Raw genomic sequence first — 14,586 nt, forward strand, 5'->3', positions numbered from 1 at the left:
GCATTTTCATGATAACATAATATGGATCACCTTTTCATATTCTTAATTTCACTTTGTATATGTTCTTTGGTGAGGAGTTTATTAAGAAATTTGGTCCATTTTTAATCAAACTGTTATTTTTTAATCTTTTTTTATTGAAACACTGAGATAATCCTTACAAAGCTGTTCATGATCGGATTGCAGTCATACTGTATTACAATACCCATCCCTTTACCAGTGTACATTTTACATGGTGAAGTTTCTCTTGTTATTTTTATTAGATTAATATTAGAGAGCTGGAGCGATAGCACAGCGGGTAGGGCGTTCGCCTTACAAGCGGCCAACATGGCCGACCCGAGTTCGATTCCTCTGCCCCTCTCGGAGAGCCCGGCAAGCTACCGAGAGTATTCGATATGCCAGACACAGTAACAACAAAGTCTCCAATGGAGACGTTACTGGGCCCGCTCGAGCAATATTAGAGAATTACATAAGTTTCAGTTGTAGCATAATTAAGACCAAACATATGTATATATTTTGTGAGGTTTATCCTTTAAAGTTTAATTCACAATAAAAGTTATTTCTGAGAAATGCGTGGAGAGTAGACTATAGTCCGAACAAGATTGCCATTCTATGTCTCTTTTACAAACCACAGCACTCAAAAGGAGAGAGATAACAAAAGGGAATTCCCTGGCACAGTGGTATGGTGGGATGGGAGGATGGGGGGTGGGAGGGAAACTGGGACTGGTGGTGGTGGAGAATGGGCACTGGTGGAGGGATGGGTATTCGATCATTGTATAACTGAAACCCAAGCACAAAGGTTTGTAAGTCTACAACTGTACCTCATGGTGTTTCACTAATAAAAATTTAAGGGGAAAAAAAAATAAATGTCCAAGCTATCTCATAAAAAAAAAAAGAATACAATCGAATGGCCAAAAGAAAGAAAAGTTATTTCTTTTATCCAATTTACCCCTCTCTTTTAGTAACCATAAATTGGTCTTATAGTTTACAGATTTTATTTTTGCTTGAATAAGCTGATCTCTTTGTTTTCTCGATAACATATAAATGAAATCATACGGGATTTGCTCTTCTTGTCTTATTTCACTAAGCATAATTTCCTGTAGGTTCACCTGCATTGCTACAAATGACAGGAAATTTATCTTTTTTTAGAACTGAGTAGTATTCCATTTTATACTACATCTTTACATAAATCCTCATTTATGTAAAGCTCATTTATGTAAGGCTCACTGGGCCTTGCTTTGTATTAAAACTGATGCTTCAACAAACATGGAGTGCATACCTCTTCATCTTCATTTTTTCCCCCTTAGGTACCCAGAAGTGTGATAGGTAGATATCATGGATTTTCTGTTTTCAGATATTTGGGGAGTCTTGAGACAGATTTCCACAATAGTCGCACCAATTTACATTTCTGCCAGGAGTGTCTAAGGGTCCTTCTTTCCACTTCCTCTTCAACCCTTCTTTTTCTCTGTGTGTTGGATAACAGCCATTCTCACAGGTTTGAAGTTCTATCGTATTGTTATTTTGAGTTGCATTTCCCTAGTAAGAGACAATGAAGATCTTTTCACATGCATTTGGTGACCTATATGTTTTGTTCTGAGAAGTGTATTTTTGATCTTCTGATTTTTTTAATTCAGTATTTTTTGCTGTTCTTTGTGTATTTTTGATGATTACTAACTAGTGTATGTATAATATGCAAATATCCTCCATTCAATAGTATGCTTTTTCAGTTTTGATGTAAGTTTCTTTTGTTGCACAAAAGTCTTTCAGTTTGATGTAATTTCATTTGTTTTTGCTTTTATTTCTGTTCCTATTCTAATTCTCTAGGGCCTGTCTATGACAAGGAAAAAATTACCTAGATTTCCTCAAACCTTTTACGATTTAAGATCTCATGTTCAAGTCTTTAACCCATTTAAAATTAATTTCAGTGTATTGAGAGAGTGATTTAGTTTGAGTTTTTGTATGTGTATATTCAATCTTCTCACTGTATTTTGGTTTGTTTGTTTTGGAGGCCATACACAGTGGTGCTCAGGGTTTATTCTGGGTCTGTGCACAGGGATCACTCCTGGAGGGCTCAGGTGACCATACGGGGTGCGGGGATAGAACGCAGGTCAACGGCCTGCATGGCAAGCACCCTACCCACTGCCCCAGTCCCCCTCCGACTGTCCTGTCATCAATTTTGCCTTTTAGCTCATGCCCAGTGATGCTCAGAACCTATTGCAGTTTGGCCTTTGGGCATTACATCTGCTGGTTCTTGTGGATCATACAATACTGGGGATTAAACCTGGACCTTTTGTGCTCCATCTCTCTAAATCCCACCATGATTTGCTGAAGAGATTTTTCTGCCTCTGTTTTAGGTTCTTGAGTCCTTTGTTACAAACTAGCAACTCATAGATATGTGGTTTTATTTCTCAGATCTCAGCCATGTTCCAGGAATCTGTCTTTTTATTCCAGTACCATTGCTTCATTAATTGTTATCACTTTTCTGATATAGTTCTATAAAAGGCAAGGAAACCCCACTCAAAAGAAGAAAGGTACATAAAAGACATAAATTGGGGGGAGAGAAGGGAGGATTATAAAGAGAACTTCCAGAATGAAGCTCAAGACTTCTTGTAAAAGAAGAAAGAAGCTTTGAATTTAAGGTGTAAAGTACACAGTAACCATAAAACAAAAATGCTTAAAAAAAACCCAATAATGAATAACTTTGTAATTTCACGCTAACCAAATAAAAACATATTAAAAATTAATGAGGTGAATGGAAACAGATAACTATGTTAAAGGCCAGGATCAAAGTGTAAGTGGAGAAAATTTTTAAAAAGCCAGAGAGCCGACACTCCACTGACCAACCAAGTGGAAACAGAGATAAAAAAATGAGACTATCTTAAATTAAGAAGCTTCTGAAACTCAAAAGATACAGTGACAATACAAAGAATACAAAGACAATCTACAGAATGGGAAAGGATATTTACCCAATACCCATCTGATAAGGGGTTGATATCAAGGATATACAAAGCACTGGTTGAACTCTACAAGAAGAAAACATATAACCCCATGAAAAAATGGGGTGATGAAATGAACAGAAACTTTTACAAAGAAGAAATCCGAATGGCTAAAAAGCACGTGAGAAAATGCTCTACATCACTAATCATCAGGGAGATGCAGATCAAAACAACGAGATATCGTCTCACACCACAGAGACTGGCTCACATCCACAAGAACAAAAGCAACTGGTGTTGGTGTGGATGTGGCAAGAAAGGGACCCTCCTTCACTGCTGGTGATAATGCCAACTGGTTCAGCCTTTTTGGAAAACAGCATGGACGATTCTCAAAAAATTAGAAATTGAGCTCCTATTTGACCCAGCAATACCACTCCTGGGAATATATCCCGGAGAGGCAAAAAACTACAGTCAAAATGACATTTGCACTTCCATGTTCATTGTTGCACTATTCACAATAGCCAAAATCTGGAAAAAACTGGAGAACAGATGACTGATTAAAGAAACTTTGGTACATATACACAATGGAATACTATGCAGCTGTTAGAAAAGATGAAGTCATGAAACTTACATACAAGTGGTACTGCATGGAAAGTATCATACTAAGTGAATTGAAAGAGAGGGACAGACATAGAAAGATTGCATTCATCTGGGGAATGTGAAATAACAAGATAGGAGACTAACTTCCAAGAATGGCCGAGATAAATACCAGGAGGTTCACTCTATGGCTTGGAGGCCAGCCGCACATGCTAGGGGAAAAGGCAGCTCAGATAGAGAATGGAGCACCAAATAAAGGGTGTTGGGAGGATCCTCCCAGGATGGGAGATGCATGCTGAAAGTAGACTATAGACTGAACATGTTTGCCACTCAATACCTCCTTTGCAAACCACAGCACCCAAAAGGAGAGAGAGAGAACAAAAGGGAATACCCTGCCACAGGGGTGGGGTGGGATGGGGGGGAGCAGGGGCGTGAGAGGGATACTGGGATCAATGGTGGTGGGGAATGGGCACTGGTGGAGGGATGGGTACTCAATCATTGTATAACTGAAACCCAAGCACAAAAATTTGTACGTCTACAACTGTACCTCATGATGTTTCACTAATAAAAATTTTTAAAAAAGCCAGAGAGCCAAAACAAAACATCCTAAATCCTCATAGAAAAGTGGCAATGAATCCCAATACATTGGAATCCCCAGTCAAGAGTTACAGATTATGACTGGATGGGGAAGCAAAATCCAATCTTCTGTTGTTTACAAGAGATATACTTGAACAGCGACAGTAAACATAGACTCAAAGCAAAAGGCTGGGAAATAAAATCAAGTAGGTGCAGAATAACTTTTAAAAGGGCAGAGACAACTACACTTGCGTGAGTCAGCAGAGAGTTCAAATTTAAATTTGGTAATAAGAAATAGGGTTGGTTCGTGGAGGGATGGGCGCTCGAACATTGTATAATCGAAACCCAAGCACAGAAATTTGTAAGTCCACAACTGTACCTCATGGTGTTTCACTAATAAAAAAAAATAAAAAAAGAAATAGTGTTGGACATTATGTACTGATTAAGATATTAAGTGAAGTTAGCTCTTTCCAGCAATATGCACCAAATGAAGATATAGCAATGTTTTTAAAGCCACTACTTACAGAATTGAGGAGGAGCTACATTAATTGCAAGTTGGTAATAGTAGTAGTAATAGAAGATGAAGTCGATTAAAACCTCATTCTCATTCACTGGACAGGTCACTCAGGCAGAAAATCGGTGAGAAAACAGTTGCCTCCGTGTATCTAAAGCTCAACTATTAAAATTTTGTAAATCGTGATTTTTTTTAATAAAATAAAAAACTTTAATAAGGTAAAGGCCCTCCCATTGATCGTCGATTTGTTTGAGCAGGCCCAGTAACGTCTCCATTGGAGACCTTGTTGTTACTGTGTTTGGCATATCGAATATGTCACGGGGAGCTTGCCAGGCTCTGCCTTGCGGGCGAGATACTCTCGGTAGCTTGCCGGGCTCTCCGAGAGGGGCAGAGGAATCGAACTCGGGTCGGCCATGTTGGCCGCTTGTAAAGCGAACACCCTACCACTGTGCTATCACTCCAACTCTTTAATTAAAAATTAAATTAAAAACTAGCAGTTAGAGTGATAGCACAGCGGGTAGGGCATTTGCCTTGCATTTGGGCGACCTGGGCTTGATTCCCAGCATTCCATATGGTCCCCTGAGCACCACCAGGAATAATTCCTGAGTACAGAGCCAGGAGTAAGCCCTGTGCATGGCCAGGTGTGACCCCCCCCCCCCCCCCAAGCAAACAATAAACAAAAAACAAACAAGTGAACCACTCAAAAAGAATAAATTGGAATGGCTGGGCTTAAGAGACAGATGGGACCTCCCACCGCCTCAAAATCAAATACACAGGGACAGAGCAGTAGTACAGCAGGAAGTGGGTTTGCCTTGCAGGCAGCCAACCTGGGTTCAGTCCTCAGCATTCCATAGGTTCCTCTGAGCACCACCAGGATCAGTTCTTGATTGCAGAGCCAGGAGAACCTCTGAGCATTGCTGGTTGTGACCCCAAAAGCAAATCACAATCACAACCATCCTGTTATTTGTCAATTGCCTCGAGTAGGCCCCAGTAACGTCTCCTTCGTCCTAGCCCTGAGATTTTTTTTTTTAAAGTGCCATATTCAAGGCTCTTTCAGAGTTAGGAGAATGAGACCCGTCATTGTTACTGGTATTTGGCATGTTGGGTATACCACGGGGAGTTTGCCAGACTCTGCCGTGTGGGCAGTTTACATTCGGTAGCCTGCCAGTATGTCCAAAGTAAGAATGAGATGATAAGATGTCGCAAGGTCGCAAATGCGGCCGTGTGCTTCTGGGAGCTGGGTTTTATAGTCTCTGAGTCTTGGCCGTTGATGGGATTACACGGTGCCAGGGGGCCAGTTGGTGGGTGTGACCCCCACCTACTGGAATTTGGAGGATCTGGGTGGAAACTCCCCAAAACCAAAACCAAGTATACAAATACACATTTGTCTCAATGGACATGGAACAGTTTTTAGGGTAGAATGCATGCGGGGACACAAAACAAATGTCCACAAAGTTAGAAATCATATACTGCAGTGCCACGAAGGTAGAAGGTAATTATGAAAAACAAAGCTAGGTGAAGCGCGAGTGTTTGCAGAATGAAGGGAAGCAGGAAGCACAATATCTTCATATTTACTTTTCTCCCATCATAGTTATTTTTGCTAGTCATAGTGTTTCATAGTTCCAAATAAATCTTAAGTTTTCGGGTTCTACTTATATGATGAACAGTTAGGATTTTGATAGGTATTGTGTTGAGTTTATAGGCTAGAGCGATAGCACAGCGGGTAGGGCGTTTGCCTTGAACACAGCCAACATGGCCGACCCGAGTTTGATTCCTCCGCCCCTCTTGGATAGCCTGGCAAGCTACCGAGAAAGTATCTCGCCTGCATGGCAAAGCCTGGCAAGCTCCCCGTGACGTACTCGATATGCCAAACACAGTAACAACAAGTCTCACGATGGAGACGTTACTGGGCCCGCTCAAGCAAATTGGTGAGGACAGTAACAGTGACAGTGTTAAATCTATATATTGCTTTAAATAATAGAATGATTTTCACAATGTTCATCAGTCTGTAAGGAATGTCTTTTCACCAGCCAACTCCTCTAGCTACTTAGGCCAGTCGTAGCAGTTTATGGGATGAAAGAAGGTCTGTAAGGAGCCGGCTGTTATTGTGACTATGCTTCGTGGGGGCCTGACTCATGTTCATGACACTTCCAATACCCATCATCCTGGGGTCCCAGATCTAAGACTCACTAGTCTGTCTACTGATATTGTAGTTCATGAGCTCAATACAGGTCCTAAGTCCTAAGTGGTGGTGGAGGAGATGTATATTCTGGTACAGGCTTCTTAGACTTTTTCCAGTGACCCCTTTTCACCTCAGAAAATTTTATGCAGCCACTGGTGACTAGGTATCAAGCAGTTAGGCGAATCAAACATTTACTGGTAATAAATCACAAAGAAATTGTATTTTAAGCAGTTGGTGGGAGGTAGGCCTTGCTCAAGCAACTCTTAGGAAAGAGGCCTGCTCCTTCCCGGGATTCTTGGCTAGCTGAGCCAGCAGTCTTTCAATGTGAGGGCTGAGAAGGTGCTGCTGCTTGGGGCCTGTCTTCCTGAGTTACGGGCTTGCCTCATGGTACTGAGGGACCATGAAGGGCCGTGCTCTGTAATTCTCTGGAGACCACATGATGCTGGGTACAGCGTATTCCCCAATCACCATGCCATGTCACAGGCCCCAAAACAACTTAAAGATTTTTTGCAATCTCCACATTCAATGATGTCACCTCCTAAGGGGCGTGTCCCACAAGGAGGCTGGGTTTTAGGGCGGGAGGGTTGATCTGGTTATGACATCTTTAGTTGAGTCAACGGATTGGCTTGGCTTGGCAGGTGTCCCCTTCTTGTTTTGCTCCATGCCCCTACTGAAGTTGAGTTCTCTGTCGAAGAGGACGGCTTTCTCCGGACAGAGATGGACAATTCTTCCATCGAGGGTAGACAAGCAGCTGTACCTCCATGCCAAAACTTCCCCACAGGCTCAAGACGCTGATTCCAGAATCCTCTCTCTCTCTCTCTCTCTCTCTCTCTCTCTCTCTCTCTCTCTCTCTCCCCACAGCTCCCACTCCTCAGACTTGACCCGAGCTTAGGGCATGTGCCTCCACACTGTCTCTGCTCTTTCTTTTCCAGGACTCATGGCTCGTCTGGCAGCTTTTCTGTGCCCCCTGCCCCCAGACACCACCTCTGCTGCCCCATCTTCACACTAATGTGTGGATTTTCTCAGCTTCCTCTCTAGTGCATGCGAATTTGCCTCTGAGCTGCTGGCACTGTTTCACCACTGTACTTTGGGATTCTCAGCAGGGTCTCTTTCTGAATAATTGCTGCTCTCTCTCAGGAGCAAACTAGGGAACCTCCTCTGTCACCATCTTGGCAGCTTCTCCTGATCTCACCATATGGGAGCATTGCATACCTGTTCTCTTATTTAGTCTTATTTGATTTACTTCAGCAGCACTTTATGAATAGTTAATGATGTGAACACCTTTCCATGATTTTTTTTTTTAGATTCTGTGTCTGTATATTTAAACTTTTTACCTAGTTTAACATTTTAAACTTTTTTGTTATTGAACTCTGGTATGTAGTTGTTTAGCGACGCCATCATGTCAACTCACACTATTGATAATATGAAGAACAAACTATTTTTCAAGGGATTTGGACTTTCAGGACCGCTTCTGTGATTCCTATTTCTTTTTCTGCAGGTGTTGCTGTGTCCCTGGAGGTCTCCGAGAGCCCCGGGAGTGTGCAAGTAGCTCGCGGTCAGACAGCAGTCCTGCCTTGTACCTTCACAACCAGCGCTGCCCTTCTTAACCTCAATGTCATTTGGATGGTCATTCCTCTCGCCAATGCTAACCAACCCGAGCAGGTAATCGGGTGCCAACCCCTGCTACCACTGACACACAATTCTCCTAAGTTCTAGTACTTTGAGGGAAATCTGAAGTGTATTTGAAGAGTTAGGGGAAAAAGAAAATAAAATCTAAAAGGGATTGCACAAGGACAAGAATGTTTTGAAGCAAAGGAAGAACTTCTTCAATGGAAAAGGGAAAATCAGAACTAAAGATAGAGAAACAGCAAAGATAGGGAAAATGACAGGGTCTAGAAAATGAGAGGAGAAGTTCTTATTTCTTGAAACACTTTGTGAACCACACACTTCACAGTTTAGAAGCAGCTGAGGCGGGCAATAATGACTGTATATCAGAGGAGCTTGTCTTTCTTTCTCGCTGAACTTAGGCCTCAGACCTAAATAGGTCTTCTCTATCCCAAGCCAGATTTCCAACCTGAAGCTGTCCTTAGGCTTGTTTTTATTTATTTATTTGATATAAAGCATATTTTAAAAAGTCCATAGCATTGAACTTTTGGTGGTGATTTAATGTGGTATAATACATATTCTGATTTTAAATGATGCATGCCTGAAACATAAATGTTACAATACAGTCTGCTTCAGTTAAAAGAGAAAAAAGAAGGTTCACATTATGATTTTATGTAGAAACTTGAAATTTGTGTGTCTAATAAGCATATCTATTGTAAAAGTGAAAAATACAGGGGAGGGAGGTATGGTGCTGCCAGCAGGTCAATCTATACCTGTGAGGTGAGTGCATCAGCAGCCTGATGTCACCATCAGACTTTTAGATACCCCAAAATTGCTGCAATGCCTTTGGCCAGACTCCAACAACTTGGGGCAAAGTTTACCAAGAAAGTAAATGGCCAAAAGTTAGGTATGTGGGAGACACACCCACAAGCCACCTCTGGCTCAGCTATACAATTGGAGGCATGACCTCTCTGGTTCCTGATGGAACTATTTAACCGCCATGATCCCAGAGACTCTGAGTCTTGGCCGTTGATGGGATTACACGGCGCCAGGGGGCCAGGTGGTGGGTGTGACCCCCGCCTACTGGAATTTGGAGGATCTGGGTGGAGGATGCTCGACTCCAATCCGAGTAGGCTTGGAGATCTCGGCCCCGGAACCCGCGTGGATTTGTCCCTCTGCCAGTACCTTCATGTGTGCGGAGAGTGGTCTCAGCATGGTGGTGGCTGGTCCTGGAGGTCTTTGGAGAACAGTGCAGTCTTCTGCCCCTGTGCCTGGCTGTTCCTCACCGGGGCCCCTTGGAGGGGAGCAGGTTGAGCTTTCCTCCCCGCCCTGACCAGGGCTCCGGCAGCCGAAGACCTCCAGGACCAGCCACCACCATGCTGAGACCACTCTCCGCACACATGAAGGTACTGGCAGAGGGACAAAGTCACGCGGGTTCCGGGGCTGAGATCTCCAAGCTTACTCGGATTGGAGTCGAGCATCCTCCACCCAGATCCTCCAAATTCCAGTAGGCGGGGGTCACACCCACCACCTGGCCCCCTGGCGCCGTGTAATGGCCAAGACTCAGAGACTATAAAATTCAGCTCCCGGAACCGCTCGGCCGCATTCGCGGCTGTGGACATCTTATCAGGACATCTTTTTTTTTTTTTTAATGACATCTTATTATCTCTTTCCTACTTTGGACAAACTTGCAGGCTATCGAATGTAGCCTGCCCACAGGGCAGAGTCTGGCAAACTCCCCGTGGCGTACCAAATATGCCAAATACCAGTAACAATGATGGGTCTCATTCTCCTAAAGAGCCTTGGATATAATCTCAGGGCTAGGATGAAAGAGGCGTTACTGGGGCCTGCTCGAGGCAATCGACGAATAACAGGATGATGGAAAAAAAAATGAAATGATCCCAGAGACTCAGAAACGAATCTCGGAACCCAACAGCTTTTGGCAGAACTGTGTCCGGTCCCTGTAGTAGGTTACTGGTGTCAGGCCACCCCAGGTGGGAATAGGTTTCGTGCCTTGGCCTGTCCCCACTAACGGCCTGGTGACTGCCATCCTCCAGAGGCCACTGGACAATCAGGTTTGGGCCTGCAGTGACGAGTCATGCAGGGCCTTATGCAATGGGGGTGGAGCTGGACCTTTCCTCTCTGTCCCAATGAGACCTCGAATCGCCACCCACAAATGGCCTCTCTGGCTCCTGATCAAGCTGCTTAACAGCCATGATCCCAGAGGCTCAGAAACAAATCTCAAAACCCAACAGCTTTTGGCAGAAATGCGTCCAAACCCCACAGTAGGTTACTGTCACCAGGCCACCCCAGGGGGGAAAGGGTGCTGTCCCTCCACCTGCTCCCCGCTGGTGGTCTGGTGGCCGCCATCCTCCAGAGGCCACTGGACAGTCAGGTTTGGCCTGCAGTGACGAGACACATGGGACCTTGCAGGATGGGGATGGATCCGGCCCTTTTCTCCCTGTTCTAAGGAGACCCCGAGTCACCGCCCACGAACGGCCTCTCTGGCTCCTGATCAAGCTGCTTAACGGTCATGATTCCAGAGACTTAGGAACAAATCTAGGGACCCAGCAGGTTTTGGTCGAAATCCCTCCAGATTTAATTGTTAAAATTTCAGAATTTCAAAATCGCACAGCCACTGCTGAAGCCGCACATCATCATATGTTATTCATAACCAGCAATAGAAAACAAATTGTCTACTGTTGCTTTTTGGGAAGATCTGAGTATTGGGGTATAATCCCAAATAATAATGGTAGGTCTGGTGTTAAAATATTGAATGTAATCAAAGTAGAGAGAGAGTGATGTGGAAATCATCTGCCCCACAAGTAGGGGGAGTGTGTGGGATGGGGGTATACTGGGGTTGTTGGGGGTGGAGAAAGGGCATTGGTGAAGGTACGGGTGTTTCATTGTATGACCAAGACTTAAACCCGAAAGCTTTGTAACTGCTCTCACAGTGATTCAATAAATAAAATTATAAAAAATGGAAAAAAAAGTAAGGTGGAGTTCATGGCCAATTCAATCAGCCTAATCAGTGGCTGAATAAATAGCAGTACTCCTACATTTAAAAGAAAAAAAAATAATTTGAAGTGTTTTGTGAGTTGAGAAATTTTGGAGGGAGCTTGGAAAAATGTATTTATGTATTATGATTTTGAGTAAGCTCTCTGGAAGCCTAAAACATTTCCTATGTGATTATATGTATTCTAAATGAATTTTGTTTCTTTTGGTAGATGCTTATTGTCAGTTTCAGTGTTATAAGCATTTTAACAGTGTCAGTGTTATAAGCATTTTAAAAAGTACATTTATTTTTCTGTCAAGACCAAATGTTTAAAAACGAAGTTTTGATTGCAGGTCTCGTTATTTATTAGCTACAGTTGTGAATAGTAAATGGATAATTTACTCTGTGTGTTGTACTAAAAAGTAGTAACTGTTGATAGTGGTTAATTAATAGCTGTAGCCTTTAATCATTATTAATATATTGGCCTCATAAATTGCTAGATGAAAGATGTGTTATCGGGAAAAATAGTTTATGAATAAATAATTCTCCAGGCTAAAGATTTTCCTCTTCCTTTATAAAAAGAAATACAGTGGAAACTTCTTCCCTTTTCTGTTATTTTCTAAAATTTTTTTAAACATTCTGGTTTACAAGGATGTTCCTGATATAGCCGTTTCGGGCATTCAGTGTTCCATCCCCACTCCCGCTATCAGTGTCACCTTCCGTCCACCATTGGCCCTGGTTTCCCACCCACTCTGCAAGCTTTCCCCCTTAGAGAGAAAAAAATAATTTATTTTGTATTGCTTGTTACAACAAAATGGTAAATGGAATTAACAAAAAATAGAAAAATAGTAAAACAAAATTGTGAAAAGAGTTAAAGTTCACAACATTGTTACTAAAGTCATGGGGGATTCCTGAGCTGTGTGTTGCTAGTTGAGCCTTCTCTTTTACTGTTTTGGCTTCTTGAGCTTAGTGGGCTTTCATGCCACTTTTGCATCTAATTTGCTGTGCTCCTACTGGTTTGTCAGGGTAGTGAGATTTGCCAGTGTCCGGTGGCCAAGTACGTGACCATGCACTTCGGGAGCCGTAGGAGTGTCCGGTGGCCAAGTACGTGACCATGCACTTCGGGAGCCGTAGGATCATTCGAACTGGGAGGGTTCTTGGTCTGGCCCCTTCCCAAGGAGACCCTAGAGTTTTCAGGCTGAAAAGACGGGTGTCTCTGGGAGTGTTTTTGGCTTTGTGTCTCTTCTAAGATTAGCCATGAAGCTGTCTGCTTAAACATAATTTTTTTTTATCAAAAGACAAACGCTTTTGATAAAGTAAAAAATGCTGGGACAGAAATGGCAAAACATATTTTGACAGCGAGTGACTAGCACTAACACAGGTGGGCGAGAGAATATTTTCTAAAGATAATGATTTTATTAAAGAAGTTTCATGTGGTGGTAATGCTTGGTTTATTTGTCTAATATTACTAGTATTTTATAATTAAATGTAGCTGGGCATACTCGCCTGCTTGTACATGAAAACAAGCTACTCCCTTGGAATCTGCATTGAAGGTAAAAGACTCATAATTTGTGTACCTACTACATAAAACAGTGCTTGAAAATTAATGAGACGTAAGGGTAACAGTCATGGACTTGAAAGCCTTCTCTTTTATGGCATTTATTTATATTTATCAGAGATTTGGTGACCTAGTCAACTTGAGAATATCAGTGCTAATTTTTACAATAAATTTTATTTTGGAATTATTTTTCTGAACTGATAAAACTAGGTACAAATAGTTTAGTAGCATTAAAGTCTTTCATACATGATAGTGAGTTAGACGAGATAAAAAAGAAAGGAAATAAAAAAGAAGACAGTTACTCCAACCTGGTTTGAAAAGAATATAGAACCGCAAGGTATCTATCTGTGGACAAATTCTATAGTAAAGAGCTGGTAGCTAGCTACTCTTACTAGAAAGAAATGGTCTCATATTTGTTACAGTCTGCTTTATCTTAGGTATTTATTATATCTCCAGAAGTGGGTGCCATGGTCGTCTTGCTTATTTTGCTTTCTCCTTCAGGTCATTCTGTATCAGGGTGGGCAGATGTTTGACGGCGCCCCCAGGTTCCACGGGAGGGTTGGCTTTACAGGCACCATGCCTGCCACCAATGTCTCCATCTTCATCAACAACACCCAGCTGTCAGACACAGGCACCTACCAGTGTCTGGTCAACAACCTGCCAGACCGAGCAGGCAGGAACATCGGGGTCACTGGTCTCACAGTTTTAGGTGAGTGACAGAAAGTGTTTCGGGCACTGCCGCTTTACTTAGGATCTACTTGGAAGCATCTTTACTTTGACTTGTCCTCCAGGTAATTGGTTGCTGCTTCTTTTCCTTTTTCCTTTCCTCTCAGCCCCCTCTTGACTTTTCCCCTCATCCTGATAGTCACCTTTCTTTATTCCCAGTAGCTTTCTAAAACATTTCTTAAATCAGTTTTTTTCTGTACATGGAGAAAGAAGGTATGGAATATGCTCAGAAATGGCCTTTTGCCATTCTTTAGATTCTTCAGTACAGGTCTGGAGAAAACATTGGGATTGCTCGTATTAATTTTGAGAATAACCACTGCAGTTTTGAGCTATGTGACACCGAATAGGGTCATTACAATTCTCAGCTTACATCTGCTGTCCTGGCATTGTTTTAATAGTGCCTCCTTTTGTTTGATTTTTATTTTGTTTGGGGGCCACACCCAGTGATACTCAGGCGTGAGAGGCAAGAACCTGTTCCCGTACTATAACTCCAGTCCCATGATGATGACTTTTTTACTTTCAGAAATATCCTTGTTTGAATGAGAGATTTCCCTCATAAACATATGATCTATTTGGTCTCAGTATTGAGATTTAGAACCTCTTTCAAACTTATATAAACAATGAACACCAGTAAAGTTTAAATTAACATGTAATTCTTAACCAGAGCTCTTCTAGTAAGTAATTTAGGGATGAACAGAGAGTTCAGTGGAGTAGAGCACATGCTTTTCATCCCGAAGACCCACTTAGGTTCTATCTCTGCCACTGCATGATTCCCTGAGCACTGTTCCAGGTGTGAATCATGAGCACTGAACCAGGAATAGCCCCTGTACCACAAGTGTAACCCCAAAACAAAGAAAAAGTTGAATGGCTGTACAATACGCATCGTATAACATTTATTATGCT

The 14,586-nt window shown here is 42.4% G+C and overlaps 1 protein-coding gene across 2 annotated transcripts in view; it reads left to right on the forward strand.

Annotated features, from left to right (window-relative positions):
* IGSF11 (immunoglobulin superfamily member 11) overlaps positions 1-14,586 on the forward strand; it is a 187,010-nt gene that overhangs the window by 149,252 nt on the left and 23,172 nt on the right. For both annotated transcript variants that reach the window (XM_056109386.1, XM_056109387.1), the window contains exons 2-3: positions 8,298-8,461; positions 13,459-13,666. In XM_056109386.1, the coding sequence (XP_055965361.1) occupies positions 8,298-8,461; positions 13,459-13,666 (372 nt within the window). The remainder of the gene's footprint in view (positions 1-8,297; positions 8,462-13,458; positions 13,667-14,586) is intronic.

This window comes from Sorex fumeus, unplaced genomic scaffold (assembly GCF_029834395.1).
Source record: "Sorex fumeus unplaced genomic scaffold, SorFum_2.1 ptg000265l, whole genome shotgun sequence".
NCBI classification, from domain to species: Eukaryota; Metazoa; Chordata; class Mammalia; order Eulipotyphla; family Soricidae; genus Sorex; species Sorex fumeus.